We start from the raw sequence: 18,578 nt of genomic DNA on the forward strand, positions 1-18,578 counted from the left end.
GAGGCTGCTTCAGTTCCGTGGAATCATTGTCATGTTTAAGAAACCATATGATATGAGCTTTGTGACATGGTGGGTTATCCTGCTGGAAGTAGCCATTAGCTGGATACACTGTAGTCATAAAGGGACGGACATGGTCAGCAAGAATACTCAGGTAGACTGTGGTATTTAAACAATGCTCAGTTGATACAAGGTAGGATGGATTCATGCTTTCATGTTCACACCAAATTCTGACCTTCCCATCTCAATGAGGCATTAAAAATCGAGACTCTGTCCAGGCAATGTTTTTCCAGTCTTCCTTTGTCCAATTCTGGTGAGCCTGTCCCCATTGTAGCCTGTTTCCTGTCCTTAACTGGGAGGAGTGCTACCTGGTGTGGTCTTCTGCTGCTGTAGCCCATCTGCTTCAAGGTTCGACATGTTGTGCATTCAGAGATGCTCTTCTGCATGCCTTAGTTGTAACGAGTGGTTATTTAAATTACCGTTGACTTTCTATCAGTCTGGCCATTCGTCTCTGACCTCTGCCATCAACAAGACATTTCCGCAGGGAACTGCCACTCACTGCTTTCTTCCCTTTTACCTCCCATTCTCTGTAAACTCCAGAAATGGTTGTGTGTGAAAATCCCAGTTGATCAGCAGTTTCTGAAATACTCATACCAGTCTAAGCTGGCACAAACAACCATGCCAAGTTAAAAAGTCTCTTAAATCTCTGTTCCTCCTCATTCAGGTGTTTGATGTGAACACTGACTGAAGCTCCTGACCTCATCCGAAAGACACTGTGCTACTGACGATTGGCTGATATTTGCTTCCACGAGCAGGTGTACCTAATAAAGTGGCCAATGAATGTGTTCGCTAGGCATTGCCGTGCTCATGGGCATCACCGTCATTAAATTTCAGGGGGACGTGTCCCCCTCACATTTCATAATTATTTGTTTGGACCGCCCCCCCAGCATTTAACATAAAATATTAGTCTTATGCTAGTGTGTCCCCCCCACATGCCCCTGGCTGTGCTTCACATACAAATATTTGTACTAAATTCGTGCTGCTCGAAAGACAAATATGTTGATTTGTTACTTTCATCCTATCGCTTCCTGCAGAGTTTTAAGCAGGAGGCTGTCAGTTTAATTAAACGTAAAGCAATTAATTTGTTTGGGAGGCTTCTTGTCTTACAGTAGTGATCTTACTTTAAATATCCCATTTACTAAACGAAATATAAAACATGGACTGTATAAAGATGCAACCTTTAAACATCTTTGTCTGGCGACACGTCTTCTTCAGACAGAAACAATCGCACACAGAGAGTCCTTCAAGTCAGTGGTGTTTATTATTCTCAGGCCGATCCCTCGAACAAGGCGGACAGACAGGCAGTAGAAAAAGGCTTTCAGGGCTGTAACCGGCGAGATTTTTCTGAAGGCGCCATGGGGAGGGCTGGCCTCACAGGAACCCGGCACCACTTGTCTCCTCTCACCAGGGCTGGTTAATCCTACAGTCGACATAGGCGGCTGCCGAGGGCGCCCACTTGAGGGGGTGCCGGTATGCCAGCCGATTTCACTTTGCCACAGACGCGGGGCGCTGGCAGTGATGCTCGCCTAGAGGGCCACTTCAGCTAGCAGCGGTACTGCCTCTGATACAGAGGAGTTGCTGTTGGAGACGGAGGCGGCGACGGAATCAGCACAAGGCTCTGAGCCCAGCTCCCAGTCTTCTTCCACTTCTTGAGGTAGACTGGCCAGCAGCTCCTGGAGAAAAGCAGGAAGTTGGAAAGGAATTTGGAATGCGGGAATAACTTAGCTGGCCGTTACGAAAGCTGGAAAGATGGCCGCCTCAAAGCGTCCTGCGTCTTCAGCAAACCAAAGCGTCCGTGTGACGATAGCAAAAATATTTGACTTCCTAATAAATTCACAGATTAATAATAAAATCCCACCTGAAACACTAGTGTCAGGCAGGTGAAATTTGACTACTGAGGTGTGTGGGGTGGGAGGGGGTGTTTGCTGGCGGTTAAATTTGCAGAATTTTTTGCCGGTAAATTTTTACCGCCGTTGAATAGCGGAATGACAGATTTCCGGGACACTGCACATCATTCGCGGGTGTCAGGGAGCTGCTGTCAATTTCCGGAAGACTCCCGGAAATTTTGAGACAGGTGGGATGTCTGCTATTATAATCATAGGCCACTTAAATATAGGCAAAAACAGTTACATAACCCATTCATATAACATCATTTCTTTGGCAGGTATTTTCCAAATTACCCATAATGCATGTGTGCCCTGAAACAGACAGGCATCCTGCCCAGGGTGTCCCCCTGCCTCGTCACCGTGACCCCACACTGGTCAAGGGCCCGGGAAAAGGCTCCCACCTGCTGTTTCTCCTGGTCCATGTTCTTCACGGCGCTCAGCAGGTTCTTCGTGAACATCTGTAGCTTGTAATACTTCTGTTTTTGGTTCTCTAGCTCGCTTTCGAGATACCGGACCTCTTCTTGCTGAAATGAGACAGTGAGGCTCGTTAAGACTTCCAGGCATGTGACCAACCTGAAATGGGCGCTACTAAAATGCAGAAAAAGTAGCCATGATTGTTTCCGATCAGTATGAGTTAAAGCCACTGCCATGTTCAACCTCAGCACCCTGTGGTCCTACTTGAATGTTCTTGTATATGATATGTATACTGTACATATTTTAAGTATATTATTTGTCCTATCATTCTGTTATTTGCCATTTATTACTTTGAGTCAGCAGGGAGATATAATTGTTTGCATTTCATTGTACTGTATAAATGAGTAAAGGAGACCTTGACTACCTTGGCATTAGGCTTTTGTTAATGACTGCATTGACTAGATGAGTGGAAACAGCTACCGTGCTGTTAATGCCACACCCATGTTCAGACCCCAGCCGGGCGGCAGCCCCAGGGAGATGAGACAGAACATCACAGCTGTGCAGAATCCTTCCGGCTCGGGGGGCTAAAACCGGCCCAGGCCAACTGGCACTAAGGGCGAGCTTCCAGCTTGCTGAATAGCCTCCCGGCGATCCACCAAGCCCAGAAAACTGGAGTCCCCAAGATATGGGCCACGGTCCTGATGTTTCCAGAGGTGCGGAGTGAGGAGGGGCACCGGTGCGGCAGATGGCTGGATCGCAGATACCCACCAGGCCGCCGAATGACTCTCGGCGTGACACTTGACCAGTCGCACATGCAATTCTGAGTCAAGCCACGTTAAAAAAAATACACCTGCTTTTCTGTGTTTTGTGTGTATCTCCCAGAAAGGTCTGCAACGCACACCATGCATCACTATGGTTTTGGGGGGGGTTGTCACAAAAGGCAGTCCACGGGTGAGGTGGAATCAGACGGTCATGTCACCACTAAGACATCATGCTGCTCTCCTCGGGGTCTGTCTCATGCATAATCACACACGTTCACCCATTTTCCAAACCTGCTAGTCCTAAGGAAGGTTGAGGAGCCTATCTCAGGATAACATGCAAACTCCACACGCACACACAGACTTGAAACCTGGCCTCCAGTGATGTGTGGCAACAGCGATAACCACTGCAGCACTGCGCCCCTCAAACCTGTTAATCTATCACTTAATCCTAAAAGCTTTGACAAGAGTGGCATTTGATGTAGGAATCGGGTAAATGTGAGCCTAGCGTGTCCGTGCGATTTCAAAACGGTGTTCACCTCCCTGCTACTGTGACCTTCCCACCTACAAATGTCACCATTCTCCAACATCCGGTCCAGGTCGTCCTCGTAAACTTTCCAAATGGCACCGTCAGGAACGGTGCCACATAAACGCATCCCAGGTTTGACAGTAGGGGGCGCTTGGAGCCAGTAATCTGCTCCTGACCTGGCCTGACTTTACTGGGAGCACCACAGGAGAAAGAAACCAGTAATCTGTCGGACATCCGGCGACGTTTAGCATATTAGCGCCGGAGGCTACAACAGGACACATCAGCGCCGCTGTGAGCTGATGCCACCCGACGGGCTGTGGGAAGCAGATGGGCAAGGAGTCGACCCCAGGGGACACTGTCAGGCCAGGCATCCAGGGCCACGTGCCTCAAGAGAGCCTCCCCACCACCAGTGACTCCTCCGGACTTCCAGAAACTCTCCGCGTCTTACAAGATAAGAGTCACCCCTCTCCGGCGTCCCTCGGAACTTGCAATCTTTCAAGTCGGGATCCCGGGAACACCGACGGTTCCATGGCGTTCCCTCGGGGATGTCCGAGTCGCAGCACGATCTCCTTTCATCGCTGCGGGTCGCAGGACTGTGCGGACCCGGCCTGCAGTGATCTGGAGTTCATTCGGGCGATCTGGCCAGAACTGGTTGATTTTTGATGGATGACAATGAGCAAAAACTGCGATGTCGTAATGGGGCACCACCTTAACGAGACTGGGAAGGGTGGGAAGGCGGCTTCGGTTCATTGCAGCTTGTTCCATCGCCCATTTAGTGGCACATATATAGCTTTTCTGGTGACAAATGCCAAGTGCTTAAGCACGGTCCCTGCATCTCTGTTCGCCGCATCTCCTGCTCGCCAAGAGCTCAGCTTTGACCCCAAGTTGGCACCTTGACAGCGGTGCGCTAGTGATGTATCGCAAATAAATATAAATAAATCGAAAAGAGTGTCACCCCTGCAGCTGTAGGGGACCAGAAGCATGCACTTCCACCGCCTGCAGAAGACGTCGAGCCTGTAGGGGGCGCCAAGATGGGCAAAGCCCGGCTCTGTCCGTACCTTGAATTCCAGCTGGTTCTGCACCAGCTCCACGTCTGGACCGATCACTTCATCGTCGTTATCTTCCTCCTCATCCTCGTCATCGATTATTTCGATTTTCTGCACGAAAAAGACACCATTCAGCAGGAAACCGCTGAAAATGTCCCCTGCAGCACTAGTGGATCTACATATTAGAAATGTTGATTTTAATTCTGCCATAGAAAAACTCTACTATATATTTTGTAATATTATCTAATGCTATTGAGAGCTGTTGACAGCAACTGTAAAATACCCAATAAAAAAATAATCCCTTTAAAATTGCAGCCACAGTATTTATTTGCAAAGCATCTCCACTATTAAAACATTTCATTGTCTATCAGCTAAATGAAAACACAAATAATGGAAATGTGATATTTGCCATCAGGTACACAGCTAAATCCTTTTGTTCTCACATCTGGAGCTGAAAGCTGAAGACCGCTTGAGTATCTGAATGGATATTCAAACGTCTGCTTTCGGAGTTAGATACGGTGTAAATTAAATTAGCTGGAAATAGGTACTTTGCCCTCATTTAAAAATGAAACAGGAACTCGGATTGCCGAGCTACGGGCTGTAATAAAGTATCATTTTTGTTACGGAAGGTAATACTAAACAAGAAGAACTGAAGGGCAAATTAATTCTCACGCCAGGCCACGCTGCGCTAACTGGCATGCGCGCCTTTATCCTAGCCAAGCGGCTAATTAGGCCGCGTCAAGCCACTTATTGAATCCTGACTGATCTGACACATCTTGACATTTGCGAATAAGAAGATCAGACGTTACTTCTTGCTTGACAGGAAGCGTGTGGGAATACGCCGATCGCACAGGCCGAGGGGCCTCCTGGCGGCAAATAATGTCCGACAAGACGGATGACGGATGGATTCAACAAATGTCAAGCTAAATTTCGCACAAAAATAACGATTATCTAGTTGTCTGCATGGGACTGTGCACCATATTACAGCAAACCCTTCACTTTAAAAAAAATTTAATTTGATCCTTTCTTGAGTGATTAGCTCAAGACGGATATATAGAAAACGACTCAATTTTATCTATATAACCACCTGGATAAACTGCTCATTTCAACGTGAAAACAAAAACACCAGTGGGGGGTGGGCTGGGGGGTTGGATCGGGAGCCAATCGGACACCATACCACGTTGTCGGCCAGGGCGGAGGTGCCCTCCCCATCCATGTCGTCATCTTCTCTTTGGAGAATGTCACTTGCACCATCTGGAGAGAGAATTTTCTTAGGTAACTGTTACTGGTCTGAAGTTCAATCTCCAATCAATGTCAATGACCGGAATGGATTTAATGTATCGCCATGGGTGCAGGAGAGAGTTGGATACTGGGGGGTGCACAACTTAATTTAAATGCACAGTTTTTTTGGAGGACAAATAAAGCCATATTAAATATTGGGGGATACACGGCCCCTGAACCCCCCCCCCCCCCCGAATCCTAAGCCCCTGTGGATAGTTTACAAATATGTCGCTAATGCCAGATTCTTTGATTTATTTCCTGTTATTTTTCTTTATCGGTACAAAGTGTCTTTTGAAAGGGACAGTGGCAGGAAAATGAACTTTAAACAAAACCTAACATCCGAAATGAAGCAAGCAGGATGTTGGCACTGATGCCCAGACACCGTGAGCTGGGGGGGGGGGGTGATCGCAGGCACCAGCTGTCCCCCCACGATGGGACAGCACTCGTCTGAGCAGGAAGGACACCGGAACACTCCGCAGCTTCGCTGTAATTTGCCTCGTGAGCCCCATCAGATGGATGCCGAGATCATCGGAAAAGCTCGCATCTTCACTGCCCCCTCCCCACACTCACACACCATGTCCCCTCTGCAGCTGGCCTACATGGAGACGCCAAACTGCGCGCGATAAACCAAATCTCTCCAAATAACAAGTCAAAAAAGAAAAAGACCAAACACCGGATGGCAGACCTCTGCCACCTGCTGACTGGGACGGAGGCTGATCTGCACCCCTGAGGTCACGTGGTATGCCCTCCCCTCCAGAACACTCCCTGCCTCGTTCAGCGATCCGGCACAGCAGGCTAAATAAACTACGGAAAAATAAAAGTGACCTTTCAGGCCGGGCGCTGACCACCACACAGATGGCTCGGGGAAATGCCACGCAGAGCCTTCTGGGGTAAGCGGACTGCCGGATGGGACGAGACGAGCGCACTGCGATTCGGAGGGAACCGCCACTGTCAGTGTCTACGGGCTAAACTGGAGCAAAATCAAGGCCTCTGGTTCCAACCTTTGCAAGAAATCTGGATTCATCACATACAAGTAATTAATAAAATAATACTATTATCTAATCGATCACAGTCTAGAGTGACAGAACTAGGCTCCTACAGCTCAACAAGTACAGTACTGCTCTAACAATCCAAAGGTCATGGGTTCAAATCCCAGGCAGCACATATACATCAGTGACACTTCCATCTACTCTAAGTTGCTATGGGTAAAACCATCGGATAAAATGCAAATAATATTATCATCACATATTAACATTGGGGGGGGGGGTGTTGGTTTTGTCTTCCAGAACTGCAACGGAAGATCATGAACATCTGGATTGCAGTTTCTGTCTTCCAAACCATTACACCACTAACTAACATTAATGCTTCAGTTTATTTTCTCTGCTCTTTTAATATGAACCTGAGCTCCCCCCCCCCGTGTAATAATAGGTTTGCATCTCGCCAAAGGCTGCAGTGGCTTGAGCATAGCGCACGGCTTGGGACGCAAAACCACTGTAGCTTAACAGCTCCTCTGCTATTTCAGCTCAAACAACAATTTTGTGAAAACAGAACATAAACACTTTATCTAATTCAATGTCTAATTGCCATGTTCCTGACTAATATGTGGTGCAACGCCACTCACTGCAATTTAGTAACACAAGCAGAATGTGATGAATGATCTGCCCTGAAAAGGCACTGGGTTCTGCAGGGATTCATGCTGCTTATCACGGCCTCCTCACAACCACGGCGATTAACTTCGCCGTCGGCAAAGGTGCGTCCGCCGATGGCTCCCATACCGGGCTGCTCCCTCACCCCCTGTAAAACCACACTGCTAAATCCCTCATGTTTGCATGTTTGCTCCGTGCAAATCTGGCCGCATTATGTGACTCTGCAGCTGACACTTAATAAAAAGACCAAAAACGGGTAAATATTTAAGCCGGAAAAGATTCTCCGGCTGGCAGATTTCACCATCTTGTGAACTGATCAGTTTTTTGAGTAATTATTAGACTTACTTTGTCAGCATGTGCATGCTTAGCATTTTGCATTTTTCACCTGGGGTACTAGTGTAGGGGCCTCCCTGAGACTCAAACCAATAATGTTCAGCCACTACACTCCCCTCTTACAGATTTCTAGCGGTGGGGTGGGGGGGCATTTCATTTAGGCGGTCCAGAAGCCTCTATGGGTCCAGTGTGTGTGTGTGTGTGTGTGGGGGGGGGTTTCCTCTCACCCTCAGACAGACAGATGGAGACCACGTCGTTCCTCTCGCTGTCCTCCCCTGGCTCGGGGACGCTCACATCGTCATCCTCGGGGGTCATGGAGCGGGGTGACTCCATGCTCGACTGCTTCGTGAAAACAGCGGGGCCGCTCGTGGGGGTCGGGATCTCAATACCCATCAGGCGATACTTCCTACGTCGATTTCCAATCCATGTCTGCACGTAAGGAAGTGCACAGATCCTGTAACAGGCCACTACAGCCAAGCTGGGAAACAGGCCGATCCTGTGCATGACAAACATCATTTCTCTACACTAAAAGAGCTTGACAGACCATGACATTTATTATTTGTTTGATCAGGCTTTTCAGAGGGCGACCCACCGGGCCTTGACCAACCTTGATGATCTCACTGTCGACGCTGAGTTCCGCGGCCGCTGCAGAGATCTTCTCGCGACACACCGAGCCCAGGCTGGTCATACCATTGTCCCAGTACCTCTTCAGAGTGTGCACATCCCTGTCACTGAACTGTGTCCTGTCCTGCAGCTGCGTATACAGACACCCCTTCTTCTTAAAATCAAAAGTGCGTCACATACGCTGCTCCACTACTCCCCCCAAGACACCCCCTCCTCCCGTGTTTCCGTTCTGTGCTTATCGCACCGGTCGCCTCCTGACGTCAGGCCCCTCGCTTGGGCACAGAGCAATCTTGAACACCAGAACCAGAACGGCCCCATGAGAAGGCCGCATGGGCGCTGGCCTCCTTACCGCCCCCGTTATCGCCGTTCTATTAACGTGGATTGGATCTTGGGGAGCTCAGAACCCGATTAGCATCCCCCCCAATAAGAACACACAGCTGAGGAATCTGCCTAATCAGATAGAGAAGTGGTCCTCTCAGTCTGGTAGGGGAAGGGATTTCTCAGTAATCAGGACACACGCAAGTCACTCAAAAAAATATATAAGCTTGCACATTTCTGTCCTAATGTGTCATCAGCCAATTAAACACAACTGGACTGAATAAATGATGCAAATAAATACTGTGTGTTTATCCATCTTATGTAACTGTTTATCCAGGACAAGGTGAGTCTGGAAATTACCCAAGGATGCACAGGGCAGGGGACGCCCCTCCATTGCAAGTGGGGGGCACAAGAGGGGCCATAATTCATACAAAGGGGCCAACCTTATTAGCCAATGATGTGTTTTGAATCAGTGAGTGACAGAGGAGGGCCCTCCAGTAGCCAATCAGCTTTTAGCTGGGTCCCTTGTGGCCCTGACGCTGCATACGCACAAGCACAGAGATGTGGGCAGGAATCAGACTGCCATCGCTGCAGATGTAAGGTTACACTGTATCATGTGGGACACCCGCGATATTTCTAGAACAATCCGTCCATATGCGGCAGGTAGCATATCTATCTTAGATGCGTGCCTGATTCGCAAACTCCCAATACGCCCTGCCCTCCGTCTGAATTAACAGTCACCAGACACCCCCACCCCCCCAACACGTCATGCTTACGATCGGCAGGCCTGCCTGGACGAAGCCGCCCAGTTCTCGGAACGCCCGGCATGGCCGCCGGTGTCACGTGACACTTACTGTCCGTTTGCGAGAGTTGCTGGTAATCCAGGGAGCAGACAAGTTACCCGACACCTGCAACGGGAAAGGAAAAGGAGACTCACCCGGGTGTGACTCGAACCCCTGCCCGGTCTTCAGCTTGTATTCCAGGACCTGGAAGCCTGCTAGCCACCAAATATACTCTACAGACCAACAAGATTCTTATAAACACCCAGAGCTAAGGCTGGGGTCCCTGCTCCACCCCTAACCAGAGAGCCCCAGACCTTACCTGGAGGTTGGACACGCTCTTTGGCGACCCCTGCTGGTGAATCCCAACAGGGTAGCTGCCTCTAGCGCCTGTGCTGCCAAGGAAGAAGCTCAGTCTTGGGGGACAGTGAGATGACATAGGCTGGCTCTGGTAACCTTTCGCCCCAAAAAGTTCAGAACCAAGCGGCTTGACAGCGGCTGGATTCCTCCCAGTAGGTGGCGTGCCGGGGCTGTCCATTCGCGGATATGCTGTGGGCCCATAGTTCCCAGTGCCGCTGCTGCCTCCCACTGCCGGACATGTCTGCAACTGTGCCCCCATGCTGGCCAGTTCCTCCTCACGGGCGTACTCGTCGTCAGCATCCGCCGTCTCCATGGCAATGGAAAAGCAGCCCGAGCAGTCAGGGGGGCGCGTTTTTGACGGCGCCTTGAGCGGCCCACTCTCTGGCGCCCCCCTGTGGTGTCCTTCACTGAGAGTGGCCAGGGAGAAGACCTGCTGCACTCTGACACCTGAGTCCGGCGTGCAGGGCTGGGCGTGCGGTGATGGGGTCGACGACGAGCCTGCGGGCTGAGGGTGAGAGAGGAAGGGCCAGGGTTGGGGGGGGGTGTACTGCCTGGCCCAGGTACGATGCACGCCCACACCGTCGCCTGCAGGCAATGGCTTCCGGACCTGGATCGATGGGCCGCCGGCGCCGCTGGGCTGGGGCGCCCTGCGAGGGAGAGTCGACGGCCTCGCGTGGAGCGACGCGCCGTCAATCTGCTGGGGAGGGCGGGTGTGAGCCGGTGTGGGGGGGTCCACCTTGGCCTGGGGCGAGGGTTCCGTGCGGCTCAAGCCTGGGGGGCGGGCCAGCGAGTAGATCCCTGTCACAATCACATCGTTGTTGCCGCCGTTGCCGTTTCCCATGCCACTGCCGTGTGATGAGCAAGAGGAGGGTGAGGAGGACGAAGTGGTGGCCGGAGACGGCGCCGCTGTCATCAGGAGATGCGTCCCTCGCTGGGCGCCGTGAGGACCCGCCATCTCCGGGGTCAGCAGGGCCCCCGACGCCGCTGACACCCCACCGCCACAGCTCCCCACCGTCCCATGACTGGCCACACCTCCATTCTGGTCCACCTTGGACGCCAGCTTCCTCCTTTTGTTCCCAACCCACGTCTGGAAGAACATGGGAGATGGAAGGTCACGGCACAGCTGGCACTGTCTCCAAGTTTGCAGGGACCAGACTCTCAGGGCAAACGGCATGGGGTCTGAACGGCAGACCATGTGACTGAGCATATGACTGACGGTGGGTGAAGGTGAATATTAGATCAGAAGGTTCCAATCACATATGCAGGCCTATTACAACACTTATATCAGTCCTCTTTTTTTAAACAAGATGCCACCCATAAGAGATAAGAGAACACCTTAGATGGGATGATTGTCCTTCCCAAGACATGCACAGGAACCAGTTCACCCAACTGCATATCTCAGGACCCTTAAGAACCCCTAAAGCATATAAGGAGAACATGAACTCCGCACACAGAGAGCAGGAGCCCGGTGGTGTGCAGCTACAGCCCCAACTACCAAGCCCAGAAGCTGCCTCGGGAAGTAAAGTGTAATTAATTTCAGGAGATGAGGGCACGGTGTGCCCCGTCTCAGCCCCCCGTCCAGGGGCAGACATACGACATTACTTAGGCCTCTGCTAAGCCATGCTCATTTCTCATCCTCTGGCTCACTGCCAAGGCATCCCCCACCTACCCTGACCACGCTGAAGTCCAGCTTTGTTTCCTGGGCACACTGCAGGATGAGCTGGAAGCAGCTCTTGCTCTGATTGGTCATCCCATTATCATAGTAGCGTTCCAGGATTCGCTGCTGCTCGGCCGTAAAGACAGAGCGCAGGTTCATCTGAGGGGGTGGGGGGGGGGAACAGGTGTAAATCAGCTATGAACTTTTACGTTTCGCCGATGCAAGCAGGTTACCCACAAACTGAAACAGCTACATCTTCCTTGACCCACCTGCCACAATCTTTATTTAATCAGTTTTGCTGGCAAATACAAAATCCAGTTCAACTAAACCCAGCTTGAGTAAAATTTACATTACAATAGTTTTTTGTGACACTTTTACCCAAACAAACTTACAGTAGAGGGGTTACAATTTTCTATACTCCCTGGGATTTGATCCCACAACCTGCGCATTATTTGCGCAACACTCTACTTGTTCTGCTATATTTATCCAATGCAACCACCCCACTTTGGCTCAGCTATAGCCGTTTAACTTAAACATCTTTAGGATTCACTCACAGTTTGGACAAGCCTCTTCTCCTGCCAAGACTCCTTACTCCCCGGTGTCATGTAGGAGTGCATTAGGTGACCCCCCTCTTCACGAAAAGTCAGGCTGTATGGGGCAAGCCCCCCAGGGCGACTCTGTCCCGGGAGGGGCTCCAGTTTCGTGGTGTCCATTTTGCCCAACTCTTCAGCTGGTGCGAGGGCTGCTGATTCCATCATCGCACCTCGAAGCGCCGGTGCCCAGACCGCGTGGCATTCCCCAGCCCGCAGCTGTTCTTGTTTGTTCGCTGGCTTTGGGGGGTGGTTGGGTGGTGGGCAGGGAGGGAGGCCAGGAAAGTTCTGGAAGACAAGCAGATGTGACCTCAAAGCAACACCATCAACTTGGAGAAAACAGCCCCCTTTCCAGCGGCTGAACTATACACAAACACAAAAATGAAATAAAAACCTAAATTATTGTGGATGTTAAAACTCATAAGGCTGATTGCAAATAAATACTCAACGATTGCATCTGAGATGCCACACTACCTGAAGGCTGCTGGGAATGTACAGGCAAGGGCATGTGAAATTCCAACAAGCAAATGTTAGATTCCCAAAGCGAGTGGCAATTTTTCACCGTAATTCATCACTCAGGATATGAAAGACTCTCTGTTATTCTCCAGGTCGCTTCATGCTCACCAAAAGAGGTCTATGGTTTTACAGTTAAGTGTGGGCAACCTCAATTTACTACTGAAAACACTAATAACACTGTAAATCATAACTCAAAAGGCAGGATCTGAGGTCACACACCAGCATATCCAATAATAACTGATACTTTTATTGACCCCTGTGGGGAAATTGTCTTTATGCCTACCTCAACTTGCTCTTTGTAGGGTAAGCTGTCTGCAAAGGCCAGCCACTTGTTGGGGCGCCCAGGGAGCTGGGGGTTAAGGGCCTTGCTCAAGGACCCACAGACATGCTGAGGCTGGGTTTGAACTGGTGACCTTCTGATTACAGGCACACAGGCTTAGCCCACAGTCAGACGCTGCCCCAATGTTTATACAGTAATATTAATAACAAATGACGGGCTTTTGGTCAATTGACAATTTATAAGGCAGTAAACGTCTATAAATATTATCAGTGGAGACATCCTGGTATTACATTCGTTTCACGAGTACCACTTCAAAATGAAATTATCTGTTAAGTCGACACATTTCACTACTATTATGATTTACCCGGAACCTTAAGAACGAAATCAAAATTTCCAGCAACCGGTATATGATAACACGTCGGCTGCTAACCTTAGCTAGTTATAGGGGGGGGGGATTGCAAGCTAAGTAGCAGCTCCATTGCTGTTAAAGAATAAAGTATCTCTGCACCATAATCATGCAAAAAGAAGCGTGTAGTAAATCTAAAGGGTATGTTCGTATATATTAGAAATAAGCAAGCTTTTGTTAGTTTATTTTTTGCTGTGAACGAGGAGAGAGGCGCTCTAAGGGTTACTGCCGTCCCCTTCTCCGATCCGGGGGGAGGTTCAGTGCGCATGGCCGCTGAATATAATATTGATTGCATTCGCTTAAAAAAAGAAAAACGGAGAAGCGCAGATGAAGAAAACGCACAGCCCATCCAGCTCGCCGCAAGGGCGAATTGGACGCCGAGGCGGAACGACGGCGATCGGGAGACGCTCGGCAACTTCCCGGCGTACAGAAATGCACGTAGGGGTAGGCGGCACGTCGCAAACACCGAAGGCAAAAGCGAGGGCTGGCAAGCAGGCAGCGGATCCTGCTTACAAGCCAGGCCCCGGAGGCCATGCGCCCGCATATAAACCAGTCAAACTTTTTCTGCTAAATACCTCTTGTTGTTACCCGGCCCGCTCCGATATGTAACATATATAACTCGGATTTTCCGGAAAGCGCCTGACCGAAACCCGGCAAAACTAGGAAGTAAATGGATTCGTTAGATACCTTTTTTAGCTGACAATTCAAACGAACGCTCGAATTCAGCTGATTTCTTCCGACTCCCTCCGCCAGACAATGAAATCAAAACGTCCGATCATCAATTCTAATCATGATTGTGACGTAGCGGCAGACAGGAGCCAATGGGCGCCCGAGATCAGGGCCGTGACAGCTGCAGCTGACTGAAAACGGAGCGCCGTCGTCCCGCCCCCTCGCTGACTTTGTGGCGTGGAGCAGAAGGGAGGGAAGAGGGAGGTCAGGCAGACCACAACGCGGCTCCGTTTTGTTTCCGCACCCTGATGACACGCCGCTTCGTCCCTTATCGATTTATCTCATCGAATCATATTCGACGTTTTGGCTCCCGTTCACAAGTTGTGCGGAGGACCTGAAAATGATCGTAGCTGTATATTGCAGATCCTTTTTTATATATATATATATCTGGCGCTTTTAAATCTGCTTGATGCGTTGCTTATGCTCCCAAGATGAGGTATCCAAGGTGTCTCCGTTCACACAGTAATACATGAAATCTATAAAAAATAAAGTTTGCACATTAAAAGCCACTGACATGCATTTTGAAAGTTAACGGTTTTGCTTCTAAGCTAGGTGGCTCAGTGTAAAAATAATGTGTGTGGTTTTGTGTTTCTGGTGTACAATGGGGTCACTCTATTGAGGCTAGGTTATTCCGACTCATGGGTGTAGATTTGGGTATGGAGGTAGGGACATATTTCCACCAATATTGTTGGAGTACTGTGTATATCTAGAAGTTAGGGGCTTTAGGGCTAATTTCGTCTCTTTCAAGTTTGAACCCAAACATATCCCCTTGTTCATACCTGAATGACTGTGGCAACATTTGAGATCTATTTCTCAGCTGTTCCTGACTAGTCAAGCAGGGTGAAAAGTTGCATTTATTTATGTTCTGAGTTGTTAAATAGCATGTTATACCAATGTAAAAAATATTAGTTAATTGAACATTTTTGTAGCTGTTCCTGATATTTCACAGGATAGGCCCTTGACACACGATTGTGTGTGTGTGTGGTTTTTTTTTGAATCCTTCCTGTTGCAGAATTTATTTTTTTTTCTCAACGTGTCCTGTCATTTAGCCTAACCTATTTCTGAAAGGAGGAAGTATCTTGATGTGATATTTTTGTAACATAACAAAGATCTGTAGACATGTGGTACGAGCAGAGGAAGTTCGTAACCGCAAAGCAACAAAGAGGTTTTCATAAGCGACTACGAAGCTGGACCGAAAGAAGCCGAGTGCTGAAGCGGAGAAACGACGAACGCGGCGCAGGTCGCGCGAAGCGGAGAGCAGCGAATTTGGGGGAGTTTTCTGAGAAAACCGCTACGGTGCCGCAAACGACATCCACCTTGGCCAACCATGATTTTATCTTTTTTTCGCTTTACCATACTTACTATGTTTCCTTTTTTTGCTAGGGAATAATCGTTTCACTCTTTTAAAATAAAATCTGTTGCATTGTAATATATTCCATTTATATACTAAAAATTGTTTTAATGAATTTTACAGTATTGAACTGTAACCCGCTGTTGCAGCTGCACAATGGAAAATGTTTCGCTTTGAAAATAGATTTCTATTTTAAAATATTTCCTCCATCAGCATATTTCACCGGATTTGAAGTTGTTTCTAAACCTTTTTGGGGCAACTATTTTGGGAAAAGCTATATAAAAATAATACTGAATATTGAGTGTGATTGTATGTGGGGACGTCACCCCTGTTATGTGGGTTTTCTCTAGTTTCTTCCTGCTGGTCAATGACGTGCAGTTTTAGTGTTTCTTGGTGTCTAAATTTAAGTTAATGCATGATTGAATGTATGTGGCCTGCAGCAAACTAGCATTCAGTCCAGTATCTCCACAAGTTCTTGGGGTAGGCTCCAGGCCATTCTTAACCCTGTCCTGGATATAGAAGACAGATGGACATATAATCACTGCAATATATGCAACATTTCAGCCATTATGGAATTTCTTTGAATCTTTGTCTCAGCTTACCCAAACTTACTCAAATAGCTAATTTTGATGAGTGTTACACTGAAGGACTACAGTTTGATCCTGGTTTCTCTGGATGGGATGTTGTGTGGCTCGGTTGGTTAGGGCTCCACGTGCCTAATCGGAAGGTTGCCATTTCAAATCCCGTGGTCTGCAGAGTGATTTCACCACTGGGTGCTTGAATACGGCCCTTAACCCCTATTTCTGGTCACAGGGGTCTGTCTGAGTCTGCTTTCTTAGTTCTGCATTGCTTTGCACAGCTAGAAATTCCCACCCCCCTACTAAAATGTTATCTTGCCCTCCACCCACGCTTACATTGTATAAATTTATGTATTCAGGCCCCCTGAGTCTGCCAGGGTATCCATGCCCCTACCGCACCCCTGCTTTGGATAAAAGCCTCCGGCAATAAAGAGACAAACAAATGTGACAATTTAACATTCAAGGCTAAATTTCCTTGAATGACAGAAGAATCTTTACTGACACTGGGGCAGTCAACGGGCAGAGGTTTGGGAACACGCAGAAAAGTGGCCGGAACGGGGGGGGGGACGTGGCCAGCGCGGGGCGAGGGGGATTTTCTAGGAATGTGAACCGAAAATAAACAAAGCTGCAGCACTGAGCTCCAGCCTCCCACAGGTGTGTCGTGGGTCCAGGGATCCTCGGCATAAAAACTGCACAGAATGCAGTGGGCCCGGTTTCCATGACAAAACCACTACCCCAGCAATGTCCATCTGCAGAACTGCTGGTGTCAAGGAAGTCTGGCAGCTGGGTGGTTAAGGGTTGGCATTTGACTGACGATCTCCCCAAATCTAGGCTGCCGCACGTGGCGACATCGGAGAGTCTGTACAGACGCAGATCCCCTAGACGCAGGACCCTCTGCGGCTGAGGATTTGTCATAAAGTCTATCTTTTCTAGCCTGGGGTAACACGTGGCGTTTAATGATAATGTCGATCCCACTGCCTGCATTCCCCGCTGGGTCCATCACCTGGGTCCAGCATTATTTTTTTATCTGTTTGTTTATATGTTTGTTTGTTTATTGGTTTATTAGGGAGGGATACTATATATTGATGCTATTGCTGTACATATATCAGAGGTAGCCAAAAGTCCCTGGGTTCTTCTTACGATGGAAAAATTGGATCTGAACAGGTGAACAATAAACACGCGTCAAAGTGCAGGCTGGATGAGAGTGTCTTTCAATGGTAGGTTAGTTTATTCACTTTGCATGCAAAGGGAGTAACATCCAATATTTCTATGAGTGGCTACATTCCATTGTGAAATATTACAGGTTATATATGTTTTAATGACACGTGACATTTTACTGTGCTTGGCCAAAAAATGGTTTCACCTCTATGCCAGGGATTAGGGATTAGTTCCCCATAGCAAGTGAATTGCTGACTTCAGTTCAATCATACCTCCCCAACGGTTTGGTACGTCCCAAGGTCATCATGCACTCCAGATCACCTCATGCCCTTTTAAGTTCCCTAAATATGTTTTGTGATGCTTCCCAATTCCTTTTATTAACTGGATCTTCACCCTTTAACTGCTGTGTCCGGACTGGGATGTTATCTAAATATTGATCATGTCCTTCTGTTGACTTTACTTTCTTCTGTTTTCTTAATATTAACCAAGCTTAATATTTGATAAATCAATCAAATCAAATCAGTTTTGCGATATATGTACACAATTTTCAAAAAAATTAAGGAACACTTTTTAATCAGAGTATAGCATCAAGTCTATTAAACTTCTGGGATATTGATCTGGCCAGTTAAGTAGTGGAGGGGGTTGTTAATCAATTTCAGCTGCTTTGGTCTTAATGAAATTAAGAACAGGTGAACTAGAGGGGCAACAATGAGACGACCCCCAAATCAGGAATGGTTTAACAGGTGGAGGCCACTGGCATTTTTCCCTCCTAATCTTTTCTGACTGTTTTTTCACTAGTTTTGCATTTGGTGACGGTCAGTGTCACTACTGGTAGCATGAGGTGATACCTGGACCCTACAGAGGTTGCACAGGTGGTCCAACTCCTCCAGGATGGTGCATCAATACGTGCCATTGCCAGAAGGTTTGCTGTGTCTCCCAGCACAGTCTCAAGGGCATGGAGGAGATTCCAGGAGACAGGCAGATACTCAAGGAGAGCTGGACTGGGCCGTAGAAAGTCTTTAACCCATCAACAGTAACAGTATCTGCTCCTTTGAGCAAGCAGGAACAGGATGAGCACTGCCAGAGCCCCATAAAATAACCTCCAGCAGGCCACTGGTGTGAATGTCTCTGACCAAACAATCAGAAACAGACTTCATGAGAGTGGCCTGAGGGCTGGACGTCCTCTAGTGGACTCTGTGCTCACTGCCTGGCACCGTGGAGCTCGATTGGCATTTGCCATAGAATACTAGAATTGGCAGGTTTGCCACTGGCACCCTGTGCT

At 48.6% G+C, this 18,578-nt stretch overlaps 1 protein-coding gene across 4 annotated transcripts; it reads right to left on the reverse strand.

Moving 5' to 3' along the window:
• Positions 1–1,299: 1,299 nt before the first annotated feature.
• Positions 1,300–14,342, reverse strand: hdx (highly divergent homeobox). 4 transcript variants are annotated; one of them, XM_049029282.1, is made up of 12 exons: positions 14,168–14,341; positions 12,243–12,566; positions 11,701–11,847; positions 10,639–11,118; positions 9,994–10,536; positions 9,747–9,800; positions 8,558–8,704; positions 8,178–8,379; positions 5,868–5,944; positions 4,703–4,801; positions 2,345–2,467; positions 1,300–1,730 (listed from the first exon to the last, which is right to left on the reverse strand). In XM_049029282.1, the coding sequence occupies exons 2-12, from the start codon at positions 12,444–12,446 to the stop codon at positions 1,584–1,586; spliced, it is 2,223 nt and encodes a 740-aa protein (XP_048885239.1). In that variant the 5' UTR covers positions 12,447–12,566; positions 14,168–14,341; the 3' UTR covers positions 1,300–1,583. The 4 variants fall into 4 exon arrangements, with proteins under 4 accessions (XP_048885239.1, XP_048885236.1, XP_048885237.1 ...); XM_049029279.1 differs by having other exon boundaries at positions 9,994–11,118; XM_049029280.1 differs by lacking the exon at positions 14,168–14,341 and adding an exon at positions 13,078–13,254 and having other exon boundaries at positions 9,994–11,118.
• Positions 14,343–18,578: the final 4,236 nt, after the last annotated feature.

The sequence above is a fragment of the Brienomyrus brachyistius genome, chromosome 10 (genome assembly GCF_023856365.1).
Source record: "Brienomyrus brachyistius isolate T26 chromosome 10, BBRACH_0.4, whole genome shotgun sequence".
NCBI lineage: Eukaryota > Metazoa > Chordata > Actinopteri > Osteoglossiformes > Mormyridae > Brienomyrus > Brienomyrus brachyistius.